Here is a 25,141-nt window from a genome sequence, read left to right on the forward strand (position 1 = left end):
AATTAACCTACCAGCATGTCTATGGAGTGGGGGGGACCCTATTAGGGACCCCTTTTCCCCTGTGAACAGGGACCATCTCCCCTAGGGACAGGAACCCCATCTCCAGACCATGCTGGCTGACAGGGCTGGCGTCAGCCACCCTTTGGTCCCAGGATGGGGGAGGGGGCAGTAAAATCCGAATCCCCAAGCAAATGCTCCCTCAGGGTGAACTGGCTTTGTATTAGTGAAGCACCTTACCCACTGAGGTAAACCCGTACTGTTATGTTAGGATTATTATCATCTTAATTTATTAGCAGGTCAATACGGCCCTCCATGCATTCACATACATTGAATCCGGCCCTTAAGTGGAAAAAGGTTGCTGACCCCTGCACTAGAGGATCCAAGTACCTGGAGATAAAACTGTCCAGTTTCTTGTTGAACCTGAAAGCCAGAGAGTCCACCTTTGGTATCCCCCATCTGCAACACAGGTCCTGGAACACTTTTTGGATATAGGGACCACTCCCTTGGCTCCAGACCCTGTTGGCTGAGAAAGTCCACCTGCCAATTTTCTATACCTAGGCAGAAAAAGCAGGAACATGATGTTCTGCCTAGGACTGAATACAAACGACCTATTTTGCCACATCAAACATCTGATTCCTCCCTGATAGTTGATGCATGTATGCCACGGCGTTGTCTGACTGAAACAAAATCAGATGACCTACCAGCAGAGGATGGGCCCATGCTACAGTTCCAGCCAAATCATTCAAAGTTCCAGGATGTTTACCAGGAGATGATATTCCAAAATTAGCTAGTCCCCTGCATCGACAGGGTGCCCATAGCTCCCAGCCTGACAGACTGGCATTGATCAAAAGGATTGTTCTGGACATTCAAATAAATGAAATTACCGACTCCAAAGCAGACTTCCTGAGCCACCAGGCCAGGGATAACCTGGTTCTCAATGCAAACAAAACAATCTGTCTAGGGACCTGAAAGACTTGTTCCATGGCAACAAAAGGTTGTGTTGTAGAGGTCTGGAGTGTATTTGGGAAATGGAACGGTCTCAAAAGGTTACCATTAGGTCCGCTACTCTTATTCAAAAAGAAGAGTCAAACTACTCTCGAACTGGAAGGCTCAGCAAAAATCCTAATATTTCCCTGTGGAAGAAATGTTCTTCACCTGAGTGGTGTCCAGGACTAGACTCAGATACTCCACATGATGAGTCAGTTTCCATGACAATTTCTGAAGTTTCAGAATATACCCGAACTGCTGCAACTTTTAGACAGTTAAGGTTATGTTGTCCAATAGAAGCCCACGCTGACTGTTCCCTCAACAGGAGGTTGACTAAGTATGCCATGAGATCACAACAGGGGTATTACAGTGGCTAACAGTTTGGTGAACACCTAAGGTGCAGATGAAAATCTGATGGGCAGGGCCAACAACAGGCAGAGAAGGAGCTCCACAGCAAAACGTAAGAAATGTAGATGTGCTGGAAAAGATGACAACATACAGGTACACGGCCTTGATGTCCACAGAAGGGGCGTTCTCCTGGTGAGGCAAATACGTGTATTGTGGATTCCAAGAGGAATTCCTGGATTCTAATGAGGACATTCAGAACTTGTGCACACTTTGTGTATGGGAATGTTGAACAAGCTGAAGAAAAAGCCCCTTAAAAACACTCACCAGAGGAACTGTGGTAATGAAACCTTGATCTAGGAGGCCAGAGGACTCAATGTAGATCTGCTACTTGGGCTGACATCTCCTGCCACTAAGTGTAAGAATTGCAAGTTATACACATGCATCTTCACCCCCAGCACCCAATCGTTGCAAATACAAGTTATCCAAACATCCTTCACCACTGTGGGTAGCACCTGCATTCTGAGGAATGATTGCCCGAGGAATTGGCAGACTCTGAATGCCAGACCTTCCAGGCAAACTGGAAACCTGACTAGGAGGGGCTAGACGAGGAAATGAGGAAACAAAAGTAATGTTTTAAACAGTAAGAGGGAGAAGACTTGGCAGTCTATTCCTTAGGCTTTCTCTGCTGAGGAAGCTGGGTGCTCTGTCAGCAGTGCCCTAGGTAAAAAGAATCTAGTAACAAGCCAAAGAGATGTTGTCCCTCAAAGACCATGCAGAACAAACACATCGGATACAAAAATTCCACAGTCTAGCACCTTAACGGGGATGCCCAAAGATGAGTCCAGACAGGAGAACAATGCAATAACAAAACTAGGAAGCTTTTATTAGACTGGCACTTGCACCATTTTGATGTGTAAGCAGCCCAATCAAATCAATGGTCTGCATTAATATAACACATGTTTAGTGTGTGCATCACAATGTAGCGTGTGAATATGCCATTATAGTTTTAAATGGACTCTAAGTAAATGACAAACAAAAAAAGCTCAATTACACAGCTAACGTATTTTAAGCAGTTACAGCAATTTTTGGGGGAAAAAAGGTGTAAAGCATATTAATAAAATCTGACCATTATAAGCAATCCTGCCAGTGTTAGTTTGTAACAACCCCTGTAACCTAAACTTTTGGCATCTTGGCTTGTTACAGAAAGTGGAAAAGTAAAGGATCTACTGGCAGGATCAACAGGTAATAAGTTAGAGAGTATAGCGTGAACTAAGAAAAAAAAAAACAGTTGTATTAATGCAGACTGCAACATACATGTCATTTTTTATTTTGCCAATAATTCTTGGCATAAAGGAGGCATAAAGTTCAATCAGTCATGTGCAGAAGCCCTAAAGGCAGAATTTAGAGTATAAGGTTATTTCTATGGAAATTTCATCAGATTGTGGAATTATTTTGAGTAAGCACGAGGCCTACAGTATCTCACGTACACCCCTCACATTTTTGTAAATATTTTATTATATCTTTTCATGCGACAACACTGAAGAAATTACACCTTGCTACAATGTAAAGTAGTTAGTGTACAGCTTGTATAACAGTGTACATTTGCTGTCCCCTCAAAATAACTCCACACACAGCCATTAATGTCTAAAGCGCTGGCAACAAAAGTGCATAAACCCCTAAGTGAAAATGTCCAAATTGGGCCCAATTAGCCATTTTCCCTCCCTGGTGTCATGTGACTCGTTAGTGTTTCAAGGTCTGAGGTGTGAATGGGGAGCAGGTGTGTTAAATTTAGTGTTATCGCTCTCACTCTCTCATACTGGTCACTGGAAGTTCAACATATTCACCTCATGGCAAAGAACTCTGAGGATCTGAAAAAAAAAAATTGTTGCTCTACATAAAGATGGCCTAGGCTATAAGAAGATTGCCAAGACCCTGAAAGTGAGCTGCAGCACAGTGGCCAAGACCATACAGTGGTTTAACAGGACAGGTTCCACTCAGAACAGGCCTCGCCATGGTTGACTATTGAGTGCACATGCTCAGCATCATATCCAGAGGTTGTCTTTGAGAAATAGACTATGAGTGCTGCCAGCATTGCTGCAGAGGTTGACGGGGTGGGGGGTCAGCCTGTCAGTGCTTAGACCATACGCTGCACACTGCAACTAATTGGTCTGCATGGCTGTCGTCTCAGAAGGAAGCCTCTTCTAAAGATGATGCAAAAGAAAGCCTGCAAACAGTTTGCTGAAGACAAACAGACTAAGGACATAGATTACTGGAACTGTGTCCTGTGGACTTATGAGACCAAGGTAAACGTATTTTGTTCAGATGGTGTCAAACGTGTGTGGCGGCAACCAGGTTAGGAGTACAAAGGCAAGTGTGTCTTGCCTACAGTCAAGCATGGTGGTGGGAGTGTCATGGTCTGGGGCTGCATGAGTGCTGCCGGCACTGGGGAGCTACAGTTCATTGAGGGAACCGTGAATGCCAACATGTACTGTGACATACTGAAGCAGAACATGATCCCCTCCCTTTGGTGTCTCCAGACCTAAACCCAGTTGAGCATCTGTGGGGCATCCTCAAATGGAAGGTGGAGGAGCGCAAAGTCTCTAACATTCACCAGCTTCGTGATGTCGTCATGGAGGAGTGGAAGAGGACTCCAGTGGCAACCTGTGAAGCTCTGGTGAACTCCATGCCCAAAAGGGTTAAATCAGTGCTGGAAAATAATAGTGGCCACACAAAATATTGACACTTTCGGCCCAATTTGGACATTTTCACTCAGGGGTGTACTCACTTTTGTTGCCAACGGTTTAGACATAATGGCTGTGTGTTGTTATTTTGAGGGGACAGCAAATTTGCACTGTTATACAAGCTGCTAGTGCGCCCTCTTCTCTTGACGTTTTCTGTGACTATTAGGATACCCCCTATCCTTGAGTGTTTGACTGCAGTTATCATATTAGTGCAACTTCTGATGACTTAAGTCACACAGAATCGTATGATAAGGAAAATCTCAATGTTTTTAGTGGTGCCTGTTCTAATCAATGCTAGAATTTTGGAAAGGGTCCCTGCACTACTTTGGTGCAATTTACAGTGCGACTTGGCCCCATAGATTATGCAAAGTAGCATTAAATTCACACCACATAATCACACTGTAAATCGCATCAAAGTGGCATTGCAGTAGTGTGAACTGAGCCTAAGCAGAATCTGATGCCTTATCATCAGTCCTGGTCTGCAGACACGTATCCTCCTCACAGTAGTAGCTGAATGGATAATGCAGGCTGGTTTCTTCCAGTGGTGCATCACAACATAGGTAGTATCATTTATGATGATGGCTGCCTTGTTGTTCTAAGCTATGCTCTGCAATTACAATGTAGACAGCAGACTAATTAAATCTAGACAACACAATGTTTACACTGAAATGAGCATGTTATCATAACTCAAAAAAACTAAAAGGAAAAATTCTCACATTTGCAAAGATGCTTGGTTTATCTGGATATATCAAAATGGCTAAATGCGCCACCAATACAACTCTACTTTGAGTTGTTTTATTATGAATTATTTTGGTAATCTGAATATGACGGTACACAATGTCTTTCACACCTACATAGAAATAAAAATACAATAACAACTATTTTGTTGTTTTAACATACATTTTGCTGTGTAAAGGCATTCCCTTAAATAATTTACAGAAAAGAATGACAACAGAAAGGCCTACAAATACCATAGAGTCTCTGAGAAGCACAAATCCACTATAGCACACCAAGAATTTCATGCTAATCTTCTTAACATTTTCTCCTTTCCCAAGCAATCGGCCATGAATACAGTAAAAAGCAGGGTGGAACAGCTGTTGGCTGTCACGTGAGGTGCAGATATAAAAAGAAAAAAAAAAAAGAAAAAAAAGACCCGTACTGGACTATGTCAAGTGTATGCATCCTACCTATGTAGTTTGTAGTGGTTAGTAGAGAGATCCAAAAAATAAAATAAAAATTATAGATCACAGGTGTGCGCAGCCTATTGGATTAGGCTGTGCACCCCAAAGCTCAAATACAAATGCCTTTCTCTGCAGCCTCAGCTGCACGGGACAATGAATGAATAGGAAGTGCTCTGTGCTGAGCGGCTTCTTGTTCATTCACAAACTTAGGCATAGTAAACACAGTTTACTATGCTTCAGTTATGAATGAACACAGTGAGGGAGTGTGTTCACTGTTCATTTAGAAAAGGAAGGCACTGGTAAATGACATTTACCAGCCCCCTCCCCCACTCTCCATCCTGAAACATTCCCCGCAGCAGCTGCAGGGAGAGGAGGGAAGCCAGCAGCACTGCGGGGCAGGGGGAAGCCCAGGTAGTAGTGGGAATCGCCAGTGCATGTAGTTATTAGCTCTGCACACGCCTATGATATAGAGCAGGAGAAGAATGAAAGCACTGGATCTTTTATCTATAAAAGAAAGCCAGCAATCGCAAACCCCATATTACCAGTTTATACTCTGTAGTATTCCCCTTCACTTCCGCCCAGCAGCTACATAAGAAATTTTGTAAGAAGGGAAGGAGAGGGGAGGGGCTGAGGAGCTGTGTCAGCACAGACAGTAATTAGGGACTCCCAGGATAGGAGAGGGCTATGACATGGCAGAAGGAAGGGGAAACTGGCAAGAAACTACACCTAACCATATAGCCTGTCAAGTCAAATATGAAATATTTTGAAAATGTAAGAACCAGAGACATAAAAGGAACATGTAGCTAGCTATCCACTAATGCTGACAAGTACAAAACCTCAACATAGGGACATGGTGCATACAGCGATGAAATATGTAAAACAAATCATTATAGCAACTTCTAGACATTACAAAACAATGATCATACAAAAGTACTAGTAGAAAAGGCTAAAACACATGGTTTTTAAAACTAGTGGGCATACCCAATAAAATGTAATATTGTATATATTATAAAACAGAGTCAGATAAAAAATCCTTATTTACCACTTGGCGTCTGCGCTATAGCCGAATGAGGGCCACAGCGCAGACTTGAATTTCCGGGAGGCCGTCATATGACGGCCTCCCCTTTGCACGCTCCCTGCAGGGCGCGCGCTGTGATCACTGAGACTCAGGTGATCACAGATCCGAGTAAGGGGCCGATCACGGCCCCTTACCACGTGATCAGCCGTCAGCCAATGACAGCTGATCACATGATGTAAACAAAAGCTTGGTAATCTTTTTTTTCTCCTCACTCTGACAGCATGAGGAGGAAAAAAAGCCGATCACCGGCTTATGTGCAAGGGACATCGGTCCCGAAGAGGAAGAGGCAATTCTGCCTCATCTGTGCCCACCAGTACCCCCTGCCAGTACCACCTGTCATTGCCACCTGCCAGTGCCCACAGTGCCCACCTATCAATGCCCATGAGTGCCACCTATCAATGCCCACAAGTGCCACCTATCAATGCACACCAGTGGTGCCAATCAGTGCCACCTAGCAGTGCTGCCTATCAGTGTAACCAACCAGTGGCGATCAGTGCCCATTACTGCCACCCATCAGTGCCCATCACTGCCACCTCATCAGCGTACATCAATGAAGGAGTAAAATTACCTGTTTGCAAAATTTTATAACAAAATATAAAAATATATAAAACATTTTTTTTTAAATCCGTTTTAATTTAGATTTTTTTAACAAAAAATAAAAACCGCAGAGGTGATCAAATTCCACCAAAAGAAAGCTCTATTTGTGGGGAAAAAAATCATAAAAATTTCATTTGGGTATAGTGTTGCATGACTGCACAATTGTCATTCAAAGTGCATTAGCAATGAAAGCTGAAAATTGGTCTGGACAGGAGATTTAAGTGCCCAGTAAGCAAGTGGTTAAACACCACTAAAAATTGCAACCCAGCTAATCCAAACCATTGACTAATATAAACTGCTGAAACCCAGTTGCTATAGGTAACTTCTACAAACATACACACATTCCAACATATGCCCAAGATGCTTGCTCTACTATTAAACTAGCAACAATCATGCACATGCCCTACAATCCTGATATGAGCCCCTAACTGGCTAATTATCTCAAAAAGTCAATCATCAAGTAACGCAACTAAAACACCACAAAATTAACTCACATTATTATATTATATACTTTCACAATGCTGTGCCACACATCTACAACATATTCTAAATGATGGTGCTGATCATATGGGTTGAGCTACCCAGCTTGAAGGCAATAGAGAAGAAAAAAGTCCCAATTTTCATGGACCACACATTTCAGGACGTAAAACTCCAAATATTGCACTGCTTTCAAATAATAGAGTAAAACACTATGGCTATTTATTCAATTGCTGAACAGAAAGGAGGGCTAGCTGTTTTAATTACTACTTAACTAGGAAGGTCGCTGTTTGTAAAGTTTTCTCACTGAAAACAAATTAGAAATTTTACTATGTTGACATTAAGGGATACCATTCTATATACGAACTAACCCATCAGACGTCTTCCATTAAATTAAACAGCCAACAGCTCATTTATTTATTACCAAGTACAGTTTTTAACAATGTAAACAATATTGAAGGACAAATCATTCAAAAAATAATAAAATTAGACCCCAGGATGCTAGAAATCTTTACAGTGAACACACAATAAACCATAATGATATTTCAACCACTTGTTACAGACAGAGCCACTACATTAAAGCTATAAATCAAAATAGCAGCACATTTCAGATCTTACCCATCTTTTCAGTCATTGATTAGGAGTGACTGCCGAGCCATAAGAGATTCCAGAACTGTTCTTAGACATCTACTACGTGTCACTTCCACAGATCATAATCGTTACATCTTCCACAGTAGAACAATCTAGAAAATCTTTAATAACGGGGTAATTCCATTTCCAAGCCTTCACATAGGTCAAGAGAAACAGGTCAGTGGGAAAACCTGTAGCCACATGTTAGCTAGGTGACCGTGTCATCACACTACACTTCCAGACTGGCCAAAATGGAGCTGGTCACTTCCACAGCAAGAGATTAGAGGCTTGGGGAGGGGACAGGGGCGCCTCTGATCACCTTCTCTGAAATGCTGCGTCAATGTGTTGAGCTGCTTATCTTATGCTAAGCCCAAAGCAAACTGGTCACTGGTGCTGGCAGCTGCTTCCCCTCGTGGCCTAATTCCTCAAGAGAACAGCTCGACAAGTCACAGCAACAGAAAATCCTTTGCCTGACTTAGGCCTCCTGAAACAATGTCTCTGAAAATATCCATTGTCTATAAAACACCAACATAAGGCATAACATTTAATCAAAAGATTGGTGAGTAAATAGTAAATCCTGCATGCTAACCTAAAAGGAATTCAGATGTCACCTTTTGGACTATAATTTCCAACAGGCTTTGCCATGAATCCTAACAATGTGATGGAAGAGACACAATGAAACGATCAATAGAACTTGCTTAGGAGGTTGAGAATCATCACATATGGCAAAGATCCTGCTTTCAGTCAAGAAGCACAGAAACTGAGTAAGCTCCCAAAGTCATTGTCATTTTATTCATCTATATGGCACTGTCCCCCATCCCTTTATGCTATACACAAAACAATTACATATATTGGTTTTAAGAGCTGCCTGGTTTCATAACTGTTATATAAATCCCAGCTTATATACAATTGTGGTAATCAGAAAAAAATGATATACAATAAACAATTGAAAAAAAAATGAAAAAAAAGATGAAATATTATATAAATAAAACATGTGACATTCATAAATTAGTCCATATCCTTGTGTCTTCATACATTCAACATGTGACGATCGATCGTGCAATCTTTAATGGTGCCAGGTGCTGTCTCTTTAAATAAAGTGCAAATCGTTCTCCCCTTCAGTGTCCCCTATCACTCATCGACTGGTATGGACTCCTATATTATAAGAGTCATAAGCGCTTAGTGATGGTCCTGGTTGTGCTGGAACTTGTAGCCCTCCTTGATGGTCATATCCCACAATAGTAAGCCAATAGTAACTTACCAATATGTTATGTTAAAAAGGATCTTAAAGTGATATTAAAGTGTTACCAAACCCACAACAGTAAAATCAGTCTGTATATGCAGCATAGCATGGTTGTTATACTCACTGTGGGACCTAAGGGATTAATCCTCTGCATTGTGTAAAAAGGCTGTTTTATCCCCTCCCTGCACTATCTGGGGAAGGTCAGCTAACACAGGCAGAGTAGCCGACCTGCACATGCTCAGTTGTGTCTTTTATGCTGGAGAGCACATTTACTTGCTCTCAGAGCTAACCAAGTCACATGATATTGACATCACACATGTGGGTGTGTATACAGGCTGCAGTGGAAATCTCCTCCTTCCTGAACTCTCAGCATTGGATAAACTGCAGTTTATCATGTAACTGTGGTATACAGATCATCCAAAAAGGTATATAGTGGCAGTATTTTAATGTAAAAAGAAGATTTATAAGCTATTTTTATATTACTGGGTTTAGTAACACTTTAAAGGCATTTTTCTTTTTTAAAAATAACAAACATGTTATACTTACCTGCTCTGTGCAGTGGTTTTGCACAGAGCAGCCCCTATCCTCCACTTCTCGGGTACCCCGGTGCTTCTGGCCCCTCCTCTTTTCCAAATGCCCTCAAGGCAAGCTGCTTGCTATATGGGGGCACTCATGCATGCTCACTCTCATGCCCCACTTTGTGTGTCCATAAGACACACAGAACTGGGCTCTGCCCCCCCTCACACCCTCCTCACTGGCTGTGAGCCGTGATTGACAGCAGTGGGAGCTAATGGCTTGCAAATTGCTACATATATGTTGAATAGTTGGGAACTTTTTCATGATGTATTTCTCAATACTGCTACTATTCTGTAACTAGGACTATTTACACCAGTGATTATATGTCACAAGCTTGCCATACATGGATTGAAATTTAGCCAGTTCAGCATTTACTGCTTGACTTCTGTTCAACCCCTGTCAGTATATTTGCACCCAATCAGTGCCGTAGGCAATAAGATGCAGTGCCAATCTGTGTATTCTGATGGAAGGAGAGTTTCCACCGCTGTCAGAATCAGGGGCGGATCCGGGGGGGCGGCAACGTGGAAATTTCCCCCCTCCCCCGAGAAATTAGATGCGGGTGAGAGAGCGGGCAGGCCAGAGAGCGGGCAGCCTGGTGTTGTGCCGAGATTGGTTTCCCCAACAAAATCTGTTTCCCCTGGCTCTCGGTCTTGGCTGAGATCGGAACTCCACCCCTCCAGCCCTCTGCACCGCTGCTCCTCCTACTCTCCCCCAAATGCTAATCATTCTTCTACCGCCCCCGTGCATTAGGGGGAGAGTAGGAGGAGCAGCGGTGCAGAGGGCTGGAGGGGCGGAGTTCCAATCTCAGCCGAGAGCCAGGGGAAACAGATTTTGTAAGGGAAACCAACATCATCTCTCGCTGCCCTCCCTCACTGTGCAGGCAGCTGAGAGATTACATCATCTCTCTGCTGCCTGACTCTGGGACACAGCAAAAGACAATCCCCACCTTAGCAGCAAGAGACAGTCTGCAACTGGTGGCAGGTGACAGTCCGCAATGTGTGGCAGGTGAGGTGGCAAGTGACAACCAGCAACGTGTGGCAGGTGACGTGGCAAGTGACAATCCGCAACATGTGGCAGGTGACGTGGCAAGTGACAATCTGCATCTGGCGGCAGGCAAGTGACAACAAGCAACATGTGGCAAGTGACAATCCGCATCTGGTGGCAGGCGACGGTGGCAAGTGACACGCTCGGGGCTCCCATTTATTTTGCATTATGGAGAGTTGAACAATTTCATTTTATATAGCAACAATGTAATAATAAATTAATGCGCTTCACTCATCCTGACACTATAACAACCATGGTGCCGGGACGATTGACGCGCCAACACCAGCCATTTCCCCCATAAATTGCTCGCAAAAAAACGTATTTTCTGGCAGTGCCCCTCCCCAGACTAGACTCTGGAGCCGCCCCTGGTCAGAATACAATGACGCAGCAGGGAGGATTCTTACCCCCACATGGAATACATGGATGAGGGAATCAGGTCAGTCTTATGTTCAACCAGCTGGCTGATTGAAAGAAATTGACCCATGTATGGCCAAAAATCTTCCAAAATCAGCCGGTTTGGCAGAAACTGGATGACTTTGGGCCTGTGTGTACAGCTGTCTGTTCTACAGAAGCAGATCTCAAGACTGGCTTCTGTCGAACGGGTACCCTGGAAGACCAGCATCCGATCAGTGCTGACAGCCTGTAAGAATAAAATAGCACAAGAGGGGAGATCGCCGTACTAACATCGCTTGTGTTAGTACAGTGATCTGTTTTTTTTCCTTTAGCCCGCTGGATGAAATGAAAAGAAAACTTCTAGTGTGTATACAGCTTAAGACTGGAGCAGACAGAATCTGGAGCAGCTGTGCATGGCAACCAATCCGCGTCTAGCTTTCATTTTCAAAGCTTAACTGAACAAGCTGATTGGTTACTATGCACAGCTGCACCAGATTCTGTCTGCTCCAGTTTTAGTAAATTCCCTCTATAGTGTTTTTGTTTTGAATGCTCAATTATGGCTATAAATAAAATAGGGTAATAATAAGTAAACTAAAATAATGCAACAAGTCATTTCCAAAGTTTTACATGGTTGCTGCGTCAAATTTTCATTTGGCACCGCTCCTTTGCAACAAACACCATCCAACAAGCCAAAACGGACCATTTTAGCCTTCGGGCTTGTGAGAACAAGTACTTAATGTGACACAGCAATCTTTCAGAATAAGTGCTGAAGAAAATAAACTACAGGATAAACTACCAATAAAGTATAATGTGCTCCTGACAATTACCCTGAAATATTTTTTTTTCACTGCAAAGGTCAGTCCAAGACTTGTAAGTCACTCAGTGGACTTCAGTGAGCAGTGAAAGTGACATGACTTCAATTTATTCTTCATACTAATGGATATATACAATGGCACAAAGAAAGTATCATTTGCTAAAAGAAACATAACAGGTACATTGTTTTTCCATGAAGTGGGAGCTATAAAATACAGAAAGATTCCAGCTAAGTGCTTGTATTGATGGGGAAAAGCAACACACTTTCGGTTGCCTGTTGCTTGTATTTGAGATCAGGTTAAAATGTTACTAAACCCAGTAATATGAAAATAGTTCATCTGTGCCCCCCCCCCTCCACAGTGCCCACAGCTTATAAATCTTCTTTTTACATTAAAATACTGCCACTATATACCTTTTTGGCTGATCTGTATATCACAGTCACATGAAACTTCAGGGTCTGCCCGAGTGCTGAGTGTTCAGGTAGGAGGAGATTTCCACTATAGCCTGTGTCTCCATGCTGTTATGGGAGGCAGATCATCCATCAATCAAGATGTGACATCCCATCCACTGTGTTCTTTTTTAGTTACTGGGCATGGAGGAGGAGAGAAGGACTGGGCTGTCATTTAGGATCTGTATACACGCCCACACGTGTGACGTCAATACCATGTGACCTGGCTGATCATCAAGAAATTTTCCCTCCAGCAATAGAGACCAAACTGAGCATGTGCAGAAGTACTACCCTCACTGTGTCTTATCTTGCCTGCAGGAGGGGGTGGATCTGTCCATACAGGATCAAAAGAGCCTTTTTACACAATACAGAGGTTACGTTCCACAATGAGTATAACAAACATGCTATTCTTCACAGACAGATTTTACTGTTGTGGGTTTAGTAAAACTTTAAGTTGCTTCTGAGCTCCTTCCAAAATGAATCACAGGTACAGTGCCTTGCAAAAGTATTCACCCCCTTTTTCGTGTTTTGTTGCCTCACAACCTGGAATTAACATGGATTGAGGATTTGTTTCATTTAACTTACAGAACATGCCCACAACTTTGAAGATGGGTTTTTTTTGTTGTTTTTTTTATTGTGAAGCAAATAACAAATCGGGCAAAATAACAGAAAAAGTCAATGTGCATAACTATTCACCCCCCTAAAGTCAATACTTTGTATAGCCACCTTTTGTGCCTATCACAGCTCCAAGTCGCTTTGGATCAGTCTCTATGAGCTTGCCACATCTTACCACTGGGATTTTTGCCCATTCCTCCTTGCAAAACTGCTCCAGCTCCTTCAAGTTGGATGGTTTGTGCTTGTGAACAGCAATCTTTAAGTCTGACCACAGATTTGCTATTGGATTGAGGTCTGGGCTTTGACGAGGCCATTCCAACACATTTACATGTTTCCCCTTAAATCACTCAAGTGTTGCTTTAGCAGTGTGTTTGGAGTCATTGTCCTGCTGGAAGGTGAACCTCCATCCTAGCCTCAAATCACACACAGAGTGGTACAGGTTTTGCTCAAGAATATCCCTGTATTTAGCACCATCCATCTTTCCCTCAACCCTGACCAGTTTGCCAGTCCGACTGCTGAAAAAGATCCCCACAGCATGATGCTGCCACCACCATGTTTCACTGTGGGGATGGTGTTCTTTGGGAGATGAGATGTGTTGGGTTTGTGACAGACATAGCGTTTTCTTTGATGGCCAAAAAGTTCAATTTTAGTCTAATTAGACCAGAGCACCTTCCTCCATACATTTTGGGAGTCTCCCACATGCCTTTTCACAAACGCAAATCGTGCCATTTTGTTTTTTGCTGAAAGTAATGGCTTTCTTCTGGCCACTCTGCCATAAAGCCTCTGTATGCTGTTGTGCCATGTTCTTTCCATTTGGTTATGATAGATTTGATGGTGCTCCTAGGGATCATCAAAGATCTGGATATTTTTTTTTATAACCTAACCCTGACTTGTACTTCTCAACAACATTGTCCCTTACTTGTTTGGAGAGTTCCTTGGTCTTCATGGCAGTGTTTGGTTAGTGGTGCCTCTTGCTTAGGTGTTGCAGCCTCTGGGGCCTTTCAAAAAGGTGTGTAATATGTAATGACAGATCATGTGACACTTAGATTGCACACAGGTGGACATAATTTCTGGTTGCACCAGAGCTTTTTATGGGGTTCATAACAAAGGGGGTGAATACATAAACACATGCCAATTTTTCTGAAAAATAGTTTTATTTTACTTCACCAACTTAGACTATAGTGTTCTGATACATCACATATAATTCAGATTAAAAAAAACATTGAAATAAAGGCTGTAATGTAACAAAATAGGTAAAAAGCCAAGGGGGGTGAATACTTTTGCAAGGCACTGTACTTTAAACCTGCAGCTAACCTCTGTCTAAACTGCATCAAACTGATTCTGAATTCTAATTGACTTGCATGGAGGAAAAAAAAAGTAGCTATGCTACAAAAACCCATCAACATCGTACCTTGCCGGTTATTCAACATGCATTTCAGATCAGTTAGGTACACTTCTGAGTTCCTTCACAGGTATTGAAGAATGGTCTGCATTTGACCTTCTTCTAACTTGCAGATGCATTAAAGCTACGTTTTCATTCCCATTAACTTGCATGTAGACAAGCAGTACTGATGTAAACAAATTCCTTTGACATAGACCCTAGGATATCATTCTAACTTGCATTCAAAAGAGGAAGTAAACTCCCCTTGTGGGGTTGTACCTATAATAAGGCTTGCCTATAGGTACTGTAAATATCTCCTAAACTTGCACCATTTAGGAGATATTTACTGTATACTGCACCGGTTATGTCATCAGCGCTTGCGCTCTGAAGGAACGGCCGCCCTTGCAGTTTCTTCAAAGCCTGTGCCGTAACCAGCAGCTCCAGCATGCATGCACGGGAGTGACATCTTTGGAGCGTTGGAGCCCGAGAATCCAGAAGAAACAACGGGGAAGATGTCGGCCATGTCAGCAATGTGTGGGCGCCGCTGCAGGGCTTCGTTCTAAGGTAAATACCGTATTTCACAATGAGCTAGTATGCGATGCAGGGGGTCATACAGCACTCAACTGGATCTCAAATCCACTCAATAGAGCCTGTGTCCTGTGCATCCTCTGGGATGGACACAAATGGTATACAATGGTGAACTCCCAAGCAAGCCAGGAAGCAACTTCCAGAGACACTCCCTAACACTCAATATCTGTGGGGCATGAAAGACCTAAAACTCCACACAGCGCAATACTGTAGAAGCTTCACATTTAATGAAATCGTAGTGCGCTTACATGAAAAAGGCATGTATATACATCATACTCCTCCCCCCAGCTCCTATGCAGCTGAGAACAGAGGGAACGTGATCACTTATAAAAAGGGAAAAGGGGTATTTATAATTTTTTTAGATCTATACAAAAATGTTAAGCCTTTCATTTCTATTTTCAACTGAATGGGTTGTTTTACAAGGTGATCATTTACAATCACTTTAAACCAATGACAGGCTGACAGCTGCCGCCCTTTTCACGTGTAGCTGCAGAAAGTGCGGTTGTCTATGGTTTGAGACTCATGTCAGAGTCTTGATGTGACTGACTGCGTCCAGATTCTGCATCTATCCCTGCCTGCACATAACCTCTCTGTGTGTGGCTACATGCAGCAGCCACTGCCAGTCTGTCATTGGTTTAAATAGGCTGAGCAGCTGCTGCCATCCGCATGCACCGGTCATTCCAGCCTCAAGATTCCGCTGACTCTTGCCACTGTAATCTGGTGGTTGCATGTAAATGTCTGTGTGAATGTGGACAGAATAGGAAGCCTGGAATAATAATAATAATATTATATATATATATATATGTGTTCATAAGTTTACATACCCAGGCAGAATTTATGATTTCTTGGCCATTTTACAGAGAAAATGAACGATAACACAAAAACTTTTCTTTCACTCATGGTTAGTGTTTGGCTGAAGCAATTTATTATCAGTCAAACTGTGTTTACTCTGTTTAAATCATAATGGCAACAGAAACTACCCAAATTACCCCAATCAAAAGTTTACATACCCTGGGTCTTCCCGGGTCTTAATACCGTGTATTGTCCTTTTTAACATCAATGACAGCTTGAAGTTTTTTGTGGTATTTGTGGATGACGCTCTTTATCTTCTCAGATGGTAAAGCTGCCCATTCCTGTTGGCAAAAAGCCTCCAGTTCCTGTAAATTCTTGGGCTGTCTTGCATGAACTGCACGTTTGAAGATCTCCCTAGAGTGTCTTAATGATACTGAGGTCAGGAGACTGAGATGGTCACTCCAGAACCTTCACCTTATTCTGCTGTAGCCAATGATAGGTCGACTTGGTCTTGTGTTTTGGATCATTGTCATGTCCAAGTACGTCCCATGTGCAGCTTCCTGGCTGATGAATGCAAATGTTCCTCCAGTATTTTTTGATAGCCTACTGCATTCATCCTGCCATCAATTTTGCTCAAATTTCCTTTGCCTTTGTAGCTCACACATCCCCAAAACATCAGCGATCCACCTCCGTGTTTTACAGTAGGAATGGTGTACCTATCATCTTAGGCCTTGTTGACTCCTCTCCAAATGTAGAGTTATGTCTGTGGCCAAAAAGCTCAATTTTGGTCTCATCACTCCAAATTACTTTGTGCCAGAAGGTTTGAGGCTTTCTTCTGATGACTCAACCATGCAGTCCATCTTTCTTCAAGTGCCTACTTATTGTGCATCTTGAAACAGCCACACCACATGTTTTCAGAGTGTCTGGTATTTCATCTGTTATTTGTGGGTTTTTCCTTGCATCCCGAACAATTTTCCTGGCAGTTGGGGCTGAAATGTTAGTTGGTCTACCTGACCGTGGTTTGGTTTCAACAGAACCCCTCATTTTCCACTTCTTGATTAGAGTTTGAACACTGCCGATTGGCAGTCTCAATTCCTTGGATATCTTTTTATATCCCTTTCCTGTTTTATACAGTTCAACTAGCTTTTACCGCAGATCCTTTGACAATTCTTTTGTTTTCCCCATGACTCAGAATTCAGAAACGTCAGTGTTGGCACTGGATGAAAGATGCAAGGGTCTATCAGGAGTCCAGAAATGCATTAACCTTTAATATACACACACTAATTATAAGTAAGGATGAGCTCCAGCGTGTTCGCATGCTGCATGCGCCAAGCCCGCCAGGAATTTGGCACGGCACAGCGCTAATCACAGGTAGGGAGACAATTCCCGATCTCTGCAGCCGCACATTGGGAAATGTCTCACTGCTTGTCCGGAGCTCATCCTTAATTACAAGCAATCACAGGTGAGGGTGGTTACCTTTAATAGCCATTCAAACCCCCCTTTGTGTCAACTTGTGTGCATGCTATCAGGCCAAAAATCACCAGGGTATGTAAACTTTTGATCAGGGTCCTTTCGGTATTTTCTGTTGTCATTCAGATTTAAAAAGCATAAACACAGTTGATAATAATTGGATTCAGACAAACACTAACCATGAGTGAAAGAAATGTTCTTGTTTTATGATTCATATTGGCCAAGAAATCATACATTCTGCCAGGGTATGTAGACTTATGAGTACAACTGTATATATATATGTATAGATAGATATATATATGTATAGATAGAGATATAGAGATATATATATATATATCTATATATATATATATAGATATATATATATATATATATATATATATACACACACACACACACACACATACCCTGTTTCCCCGAAAATAAGACCTAGAGTGATTGTCGGTGATGGCTGCAATATAAGCCCTACTCCCCAAATAAGCTGTAGTTAAAGTCCTTGTAGGTCTTATTTTCAGGGTAGGGCTTATTTTTGGGGAAACATGGTAGGGCTTATTTGGGGGGTAGGGCTTATATTGCAGCCATCACCGACAGTCACGCTAGGTCTTATTTTCGGGGAAACAGGGTATATATACACATATAAATATATGTATATGTATATATATATATATATATATATATATATATATATATATATATATATATACACACACACAGGCACACATATTATGGGCAGAGCTTTGGTTGATGCCAATAATTCAAGGAAGGGGTGTATATATGCAGAATATTCCCCTAGTAATGTCTCTATTTTAAATGTCAGCACCCATCTAAATACATCTAGTGGGAAAAAGGCCAATAATAACTACTGGTCATTGTGCAATGTAAATGGAGTATGAGCTAATGACTTAAACCACACTGGTTTTGCTATTGGGCTGAGACAAGGACAAATGTCTGTGTGACATTCGGTGACATCCCCGTCTCTTGCTGGAAAAACACTGGCATATATTTTGTTAGGAATAAATGGCATGAGAGGTCACTGAGGGTGCAGAGAATAGTATAAAATGCAGTCGCCACCATAAATCAACAAGGAAAAACCTGAACACTAATTATTGAGAGAAAAAACATTTAGATTACTGGCTCAAGAAAGAATGATGAGAAGTGCAGTTATTTAACAGGATTCCCTACAGATGCAAAGTGCCTATCTGAACTCAGGTTAACATTTAATCTCAATCCACTGTTATTTTTAGTTGTTAAAGAACTAAGGCTATCCTATACCTCTGACAATATTAAAGGGCTCGTGCCTCTGATATTAAAGGGGCATTAAAAACCTTTTTTATATTCCTGATAACCTTTGTACCATAACTGATGCAAAATCTGAAACCAAAATCAAAAAGAAATTTGTAACAAAAAAAAAACATATCAGAGAAGAGTAAGCATTATTTATGCCCTACCACAATGGTAGATATATCCTTAGGTTTTTATTAAGAAAAAAAGATGATAGTATGTAGAAATAAGCGTAGCACATTCACGCAGCATTGCCTCATTATTCATGGATCTTGACACTGGGCTCTCCAAAAGAAAATAAACCTTTTGGTTAAAAAATGGGATAATCCAATCCGGATCGTTAAACATCCTGCCAGCGGACAGGATTAACCAACTGTAGGAAATCCAGGCCACAAAGAAAGGCTTGCTCTAACCAAATGAGCAAACAGATACACAAACCATAGATGCAAAAGGGTCATGTCACTCAAAGTGTAAACCTTTTTTTGTATAGTCCTGCTTTGAAAAGTCATATGTACATAGCTACCAGTGTTGCCAGCCTACCAGATTGAAATTTACTGACACAACACCCAAAATTTACTGGCACAGCCACGTTTTTGCTGGCATTTCCAAAAGTTACAAAATGACAGTTTTAAGTGCAAATTTGAGTATTTAGGCTACAAACATACAATATGCAATTAGCAATTTGATTTAAGGTAGATAACAAGGCAAAAAAATATTTCTTATTTTATTTTTGATATAGTAAGTAGCTCAGGGACAGGAGACAGGAGGGCAAGAACACATAAAATTGACTCTCACAGTGACAATGACATGGCAGTGTGCAGCAGCACAGATGATGATGACATCTCACTGACACAACATGTCCCCTCCTGAGTCACAGTGACAGTCTCTCTCCAAGCCAAGTGGTCCCTCCAGTCCAATCCAGTCTAAACAGCACAGACGTCCTGGCCCCAGCCTGCCTTGCTCCAATACCGCAAACACAAGGCTCTGGCCACTCTGCTTGGCTCCATTGCACCATGACATCACACGACATGCTCAGGCACTGCCTCCGCCAGAGCCACTCAATCACACTGTAGCAGGCACTCGGATGGTCTCAGCTGGCTCCGGACCAAGCTGACCATCACAGCCATATTTTTTACTGGCAACCTTTTACTTTTACTGACATTTACTGGCAGGAGAACATTGCCTGTTTTTACTGGCTGCCAATAAAAATAAAGACGGTTGGCAACACTGATAGTTACGCATTGGGGACAAATTCTCAACAGTAAGAAACTGCAGTTCATATTAAAGGGTACCACTTATCCACAGGGATTGTTCAAACCAATCTGCTTTGCCTAATTTAAACAGTAGCATTTTTGGGCCATGATCACATCCTAATGCAGGTATAACCGCCAATATTTTATCTCTTATGTCAAGACTAAAAATTACTTATTTTTATTTTTTTTTTTAAATGTTATGTTTAATATATATGTGTACCAAAAACTCCATACACCCTTCTTTAAACCAATTTTTTTGTATAATGTGAAAGATGATGTTACGCCGAGTGAATAGATACCAAACATGTCATGCTTTATAATTGCACGCACTCGTGGAATGGCGACAAACTACGGTACCTAAGAATTTCCATAGGTGACACTTTAAATTTTTTTTTACGGTTACCAGGTTAGAGTTACAGAGGAGGCCTAGTGCTAGAATTATTGCTCTCGCTCCAACGATCACGGCGATACCTCACATGTGTGATTTGAACACCGTTTACATATGTGGGCGCGACTTCCGCATGCGTCTTCTTTGCTGCGCGAGCTTTCGGGGACGGGGGCGCTTTAAAAAAATTTTTTTTTAATTTATTTTTATATTTATAAATTGTGTTTAAAAAAAAAAAATTTTTTTTGATGACTTTTATTGCTGTCACAAGGAATGTAAACATCCCTTGTGACAGTAATAGGTGGTGACAGGTACTCTTTATGGAGGGATCGGGGGTCTAAAAGTCCCCCGATCCCTCCTTTGCACTTCAAAGTATTCAGATCGCCGAAAACGGCGATTCTGAATACTGTGCATTTTTTTAAAACCGACGCCATTGGCAGCCGAGTAAACGGGAAGTGACGTCATGACGTCGCTTCCGCGTTTACGATTAGGAGGCTGGAACGAAGCCACCCATGGCTTCGTTCCAGCCCGCCCCCAGCCGCCGGAGGCAGCCGATTGGTCACCGGGCCTCCCGATGGCACGGGAGGCCCGGTAAGAGCGGCAGCGGGAGGTGGGGGGACGTCCCCTCCCGCTCCTCCGGTATAACAGCCGAGCCGCATCGGTTGTTATACTCGGATAGCCGATCGCCCGCTCTAAACAACGGTACCGGGATGATGCCTGCAGCTGCGGGCATCATCCCAGTATAACCCTGGAAAGCTGAGTACGCACATCCGCGGTGGCGGATGACAGCGACTGTCACTAGCAGCTATAGCAGCCGCTTGCGATATTCAGAAGCCAATCCAGCAGGCTGGTTGCACTCAAGTTGATAGATCAACTTGGTACATTCAGCCTGCTCATTAATATTCATACAACACATGTGATTGGTCACTAGTGCTGCCATGTTGGTACTGAGTCATATTCAGGTACATACACTAGCTACATTTATTGTTCAACTAGCTGCATTGATCATATTTGTTATATCTGCATCGAGTTCAACTTTAACCACTTCATGCCAAATCACGGACCTGTACGTTATTTGGTTAAAGTGGTTGTACCAGGGTGATGCCTGCACCCTGCCTTTTTTTTTTTTTTTTTTTTTTTTAGAGCTAGTGGTCGGCTCTCTCATGATAACAACAGATGCGGCTAATGAGCTGCTCGGCCGTTCTCAAAAGGAGCAGGAGGGGACATATCCCCCACCCCCCCGCTGCCTTCCAGCACTCTGCCCAGGTCTCCCATCCCACCGGGAGACCGAAGCGACCATCTGCCACGTCCGCTGGCTGCGTGGAGTCCCGAACAAGGCCGTAATCGACTTCAATTGGGTCTCCAATGTAAAAACCTGGAAGCAACGTCACAACGCCACTTACAGTCTACTCGGCTGCCAATGGCGCTGATTTTAAAGAAATGTCAGTATTCCAAAACGCCAATTTTGAATACTTTGAGGAGCAAAGGAGGGATTTGGGGGCTTTTAGATGACCGATCCCTCCAGAAAGAGTACCTGTCACAAGGGATGTTTACTTTTACAATTTTAAAGCGTAACTTGTTGTTAGGTATCCATTTACTCAGTGTAACATTATCCTTCACAATATGCAAAAAAAAAAAAAAAAAAAAAAAAAGGTATTTTTGTACTCACCGTAAAATCCATTTCTCTGAGTTTGACGGACACGGTGCCTCCTTAATCTTGACCATTGGGTTATATCGCCTTCGCAGGAGTAGGACTAGGCAGAACAAAAAACACCTGGCTACGCCCATGGGGTGTCCTCAATCAGTACATAACCCCCTCCCTGCTCTAGGCATTCAGTTTAGTAGCAAGCAGTAATAGAAGTATCAAAAACTCCATAGAGGGGTGGGTGCTGTGTCCGTTGATGAACTCAGAGAAATGGATTTTACGGTGAGTGCAAAAATCAATTTTCTCTTTCGTTCATCGACGGACACCGCACCTCCTTAATCTTGACCATTGGGACGTCCAAAAGCAGTGCCAAAGAAAAATGAGGGGGTGGGCAAAATAACCCAAATCTAACCACAAGAGCCCTAACCAGGACACAGGAGCCCCATCCGAAATAAAAAATTTTTAAAGAAAAAACACCCCTCAAGAGGGAACCCCCCTCTTAAACAGCAGCCTGCAAAACCTTGCGGCCAAGTGGCCATCTTGCAAACCTGTGATACTGACACTTGATGACGGAAGGCCCAAGAAGTACTAAGCACCCCAGTGGAATGCGCCGTGACAGGGAAAGGAGGAACCCGACGCTTAATAGGATAGGCCTGAGTCACAGTCTGTCTGATCCATCCGAAGAAGCCGTCAGCCCTTTCCTTGGTCCATGTGTAACCAAAAAAAGTGAGTCTGACATGCAGCTGCCCGATACACCCGAATCGCACGTACCACATCCAAGGTATGCAAACCAAATTCCTTGGGATGAGCCGGCTTGGGTCACAAGGATGGCAACACAATGTCCTTATTCAAATGGAAGTCAAAGACAAACTTGGGCAGAAATGACGGACAGGGACGAAGAACCACTTTGAAACCCTGCGGGCCGAGGTAATAGCCACCAAGAATGCCACCTTCTGGGACAACGTAGGTTAGGGAATCTCCCGAATATACTCGAATGGAGGTTTCTGGAGAACCGATAGCACAAAGTTTAAATCCCATGGAGGCAAAAGAGATCGTATAGGCGGAGCCACATGCCAGACTCCTTGAATGAAGGTACGAACTAAAGAGTGAGTGGCTAGGGGTCGCTGAAAGAAGACCAAGGCAGACACCTGGCCCTTGATGGTGCTCAAAGCTGACTTCTGCTCAACACCCTGTTGAAGAAAAGCTAAGATCCGAGCCACAGAAAAGGATCGAGGATGAACGTCAATTGACTCACACCAAAAAATGTACACTTTCCACATATGATGTTATATCTTACTAGAAGTCGGCTTCCTCGCCTTCACCATAGTAGGGATCACTGATCCCAACAGACCTCTATCTCTTAGTACCTGGCTTTCAAAGGCTAGGCCATTAAAACCAGTTACTGTAAAGCAGGATTGAAGCTCAGCCATCGGTACAACTGGTCCACTTTGAGAGGTAGCTTCCAAGAGACGTTTACGGCCACCGGAAGACTTTCGACCTCGGTCCTTCGCAGGCACCGCAGAAGAGGAAAGTGTTGGCCCCGCAGTGGCACTAGGACGACTGTGGTGTCTACCAGAGGAACTCGCGAGATTGCCACGAGCCTCAGTTACTTCCCATGGAACTCAACCTGCTGAGCGGGCCGACGATTGAGAAGAAAAACTACTAACCTGGTCAGCATTCACACCAGAGTCAGACCCAGGTAGTCCAATTTCCTGTACAGGGCTGGAGGGGACCTTGGGTAGTTCGGGCATCACTTGAACCTTTACAGGAATTATACCCACACAAGGAGACACAGAGCCCCACGAAGTGGACAAATTTTGTCACCCTTCTTTGGTAACCCCCAAAAAGGTTTCATTTGTGGACCCCCTTGATGCTCACGAAGGAGGTCCATAAATCTGGAAACCAGCAACCCCCCACTCCAGCAATGGGTGAGGGCAGACTTTCATGCTGAAGGAGTCTTTTCGGTGGATCCAATGTCATATATGATGTCTCCAGTGTAGCCCCAAACAGGCGGTCACCATGAAAGGGCAGATCAATGAGAGCTTTTTTTTTTTTGGTCTGCCGCCCAATTCTTAAGCCACAGCACACATCTAATCACCACCACTGAAACAGAAAGCTTGGACAGCACAGGAGCTGCATCACAAATATACTGCAGCCCACGGACCAACTGGTCTGCTAAATCAACGTAAGCAGCGGGAACCTGCTCGCTACTCAGACCCTGATGCAAAAGCTTGGCCCATTCAGTTAGGGTCTGTGAGACTAGGGCCGAGGCCAAGACTGGATGCAATGCCGACCCAGCCATAGTAAACATGCTGCGTGCCACAGCCTCCGCTTTCCTGTAAGCCGGGTCCTTAAAGGACAGGGATTCCTCTACTGGGATCATGGTTGCTTTATTCAACCTGGAAACAGGAGGGTTCACCACTGGTGGGGTAGTCCACTTTTTTAAAAGTGATTCTTCAAAGTGGTATCCTACTGGTAAACCTATCAAAATAAGGCAGATAAGGAAAAGCCCTTGGTGTGCGAGGTGACTTATGCTTACAAAAGGACACAGCCACATCTGTGGTCCTGTCAGCCGCATCCTCCATCTTTAGTCTCCCGCACTGCAGTAACAAGTGCATCCACCAGCGCTTTTTCACTCACTGCTGAGACCGCAGAGGACTCATCCTCACTATCGGACAGGTCAGGGGGCAAGATATTAACCCACCCCCTGGGACGGGCCGCGTCCCCGGCGGCATCAGATGAGACAGACTGAGCAGGGGAAGGCGGGGGACACTTCCTCCTGGGTCCTTGTCCACACGCTACTTCCACCTGGGGATACCAATGACCAAGGACCATGGCGCAACCATGGGAAGCTGGGGTTCCGTGGGACCTTCCACCTCCATGAGGGGGATCAGTGGGTGAGATGTGACCCTAAGGCGCCAGAGAGAAGAAGACCCTGTAGTACAAAGGAACTTTGGCACCACTAAAAGACACCCCAATGGCCGGGGTACCTATCAGCAGAGAGGGAGATACACAAGAAAAGACTCACCCTACCAAAGAGAGGAGCACAGCAATTTGGACCCAGTGACACCAATGTCGGCGTCCATTTCATATATTCCGGGACAGGAAGAGACGCATAGGGGAGGAAGAGGAGGAGCTCTGGCATCTCCACGAGGTTCCGTCCGTCTCTAGCGTC

General features: G+C 43.4%; 1 protein-coding gene across 5 annotated transcripts in view; it reads right to left on the minus strand.

Moving 5' to 3' along the window:
• MAP7 (microtubule associated protein 7) overlaps nt 1–25,141 on the minus strand; it is a 296,620-nt gene that overhangs the window by 195,991 nt on the left and 75,488 nt on the right. The window contains exon 1 of one of the 5 annotated variants that reach the window (XM_073627343.1): nt 8,028–8,276. The exons of the other annotated variants lie outside the window; for them this stretch is intronic. Within the exon in view, the coding sequence (XP_073483444.1) occupies nt 8,028–8,043 (16 nt within the window). The 5' untranslated portion in view covers nt 8,044–8,276. Of the gene's footprint in view, nt 1–8,027; nt 8,277–25,141 lie in introns of those variants that run through there. 5 annotated transcript variants of the gene reach the window in all.

Source organism: Aquarana catesbeiana, linkage group LG04 (genome assembly GCF_042186555.1).
Source record: "Aquarana catesbeiana isolate 2022-GZ linkage group LG04, ASM4218655v1, whole genome shotgun sequence".
In the NCBI taxonomy this organism is placed as follows: Eukaryota; Metazoa; Chordata; class Amphibia; order Anura; family Ranidae; genus Aquarana; species Aquarana catesbeiana.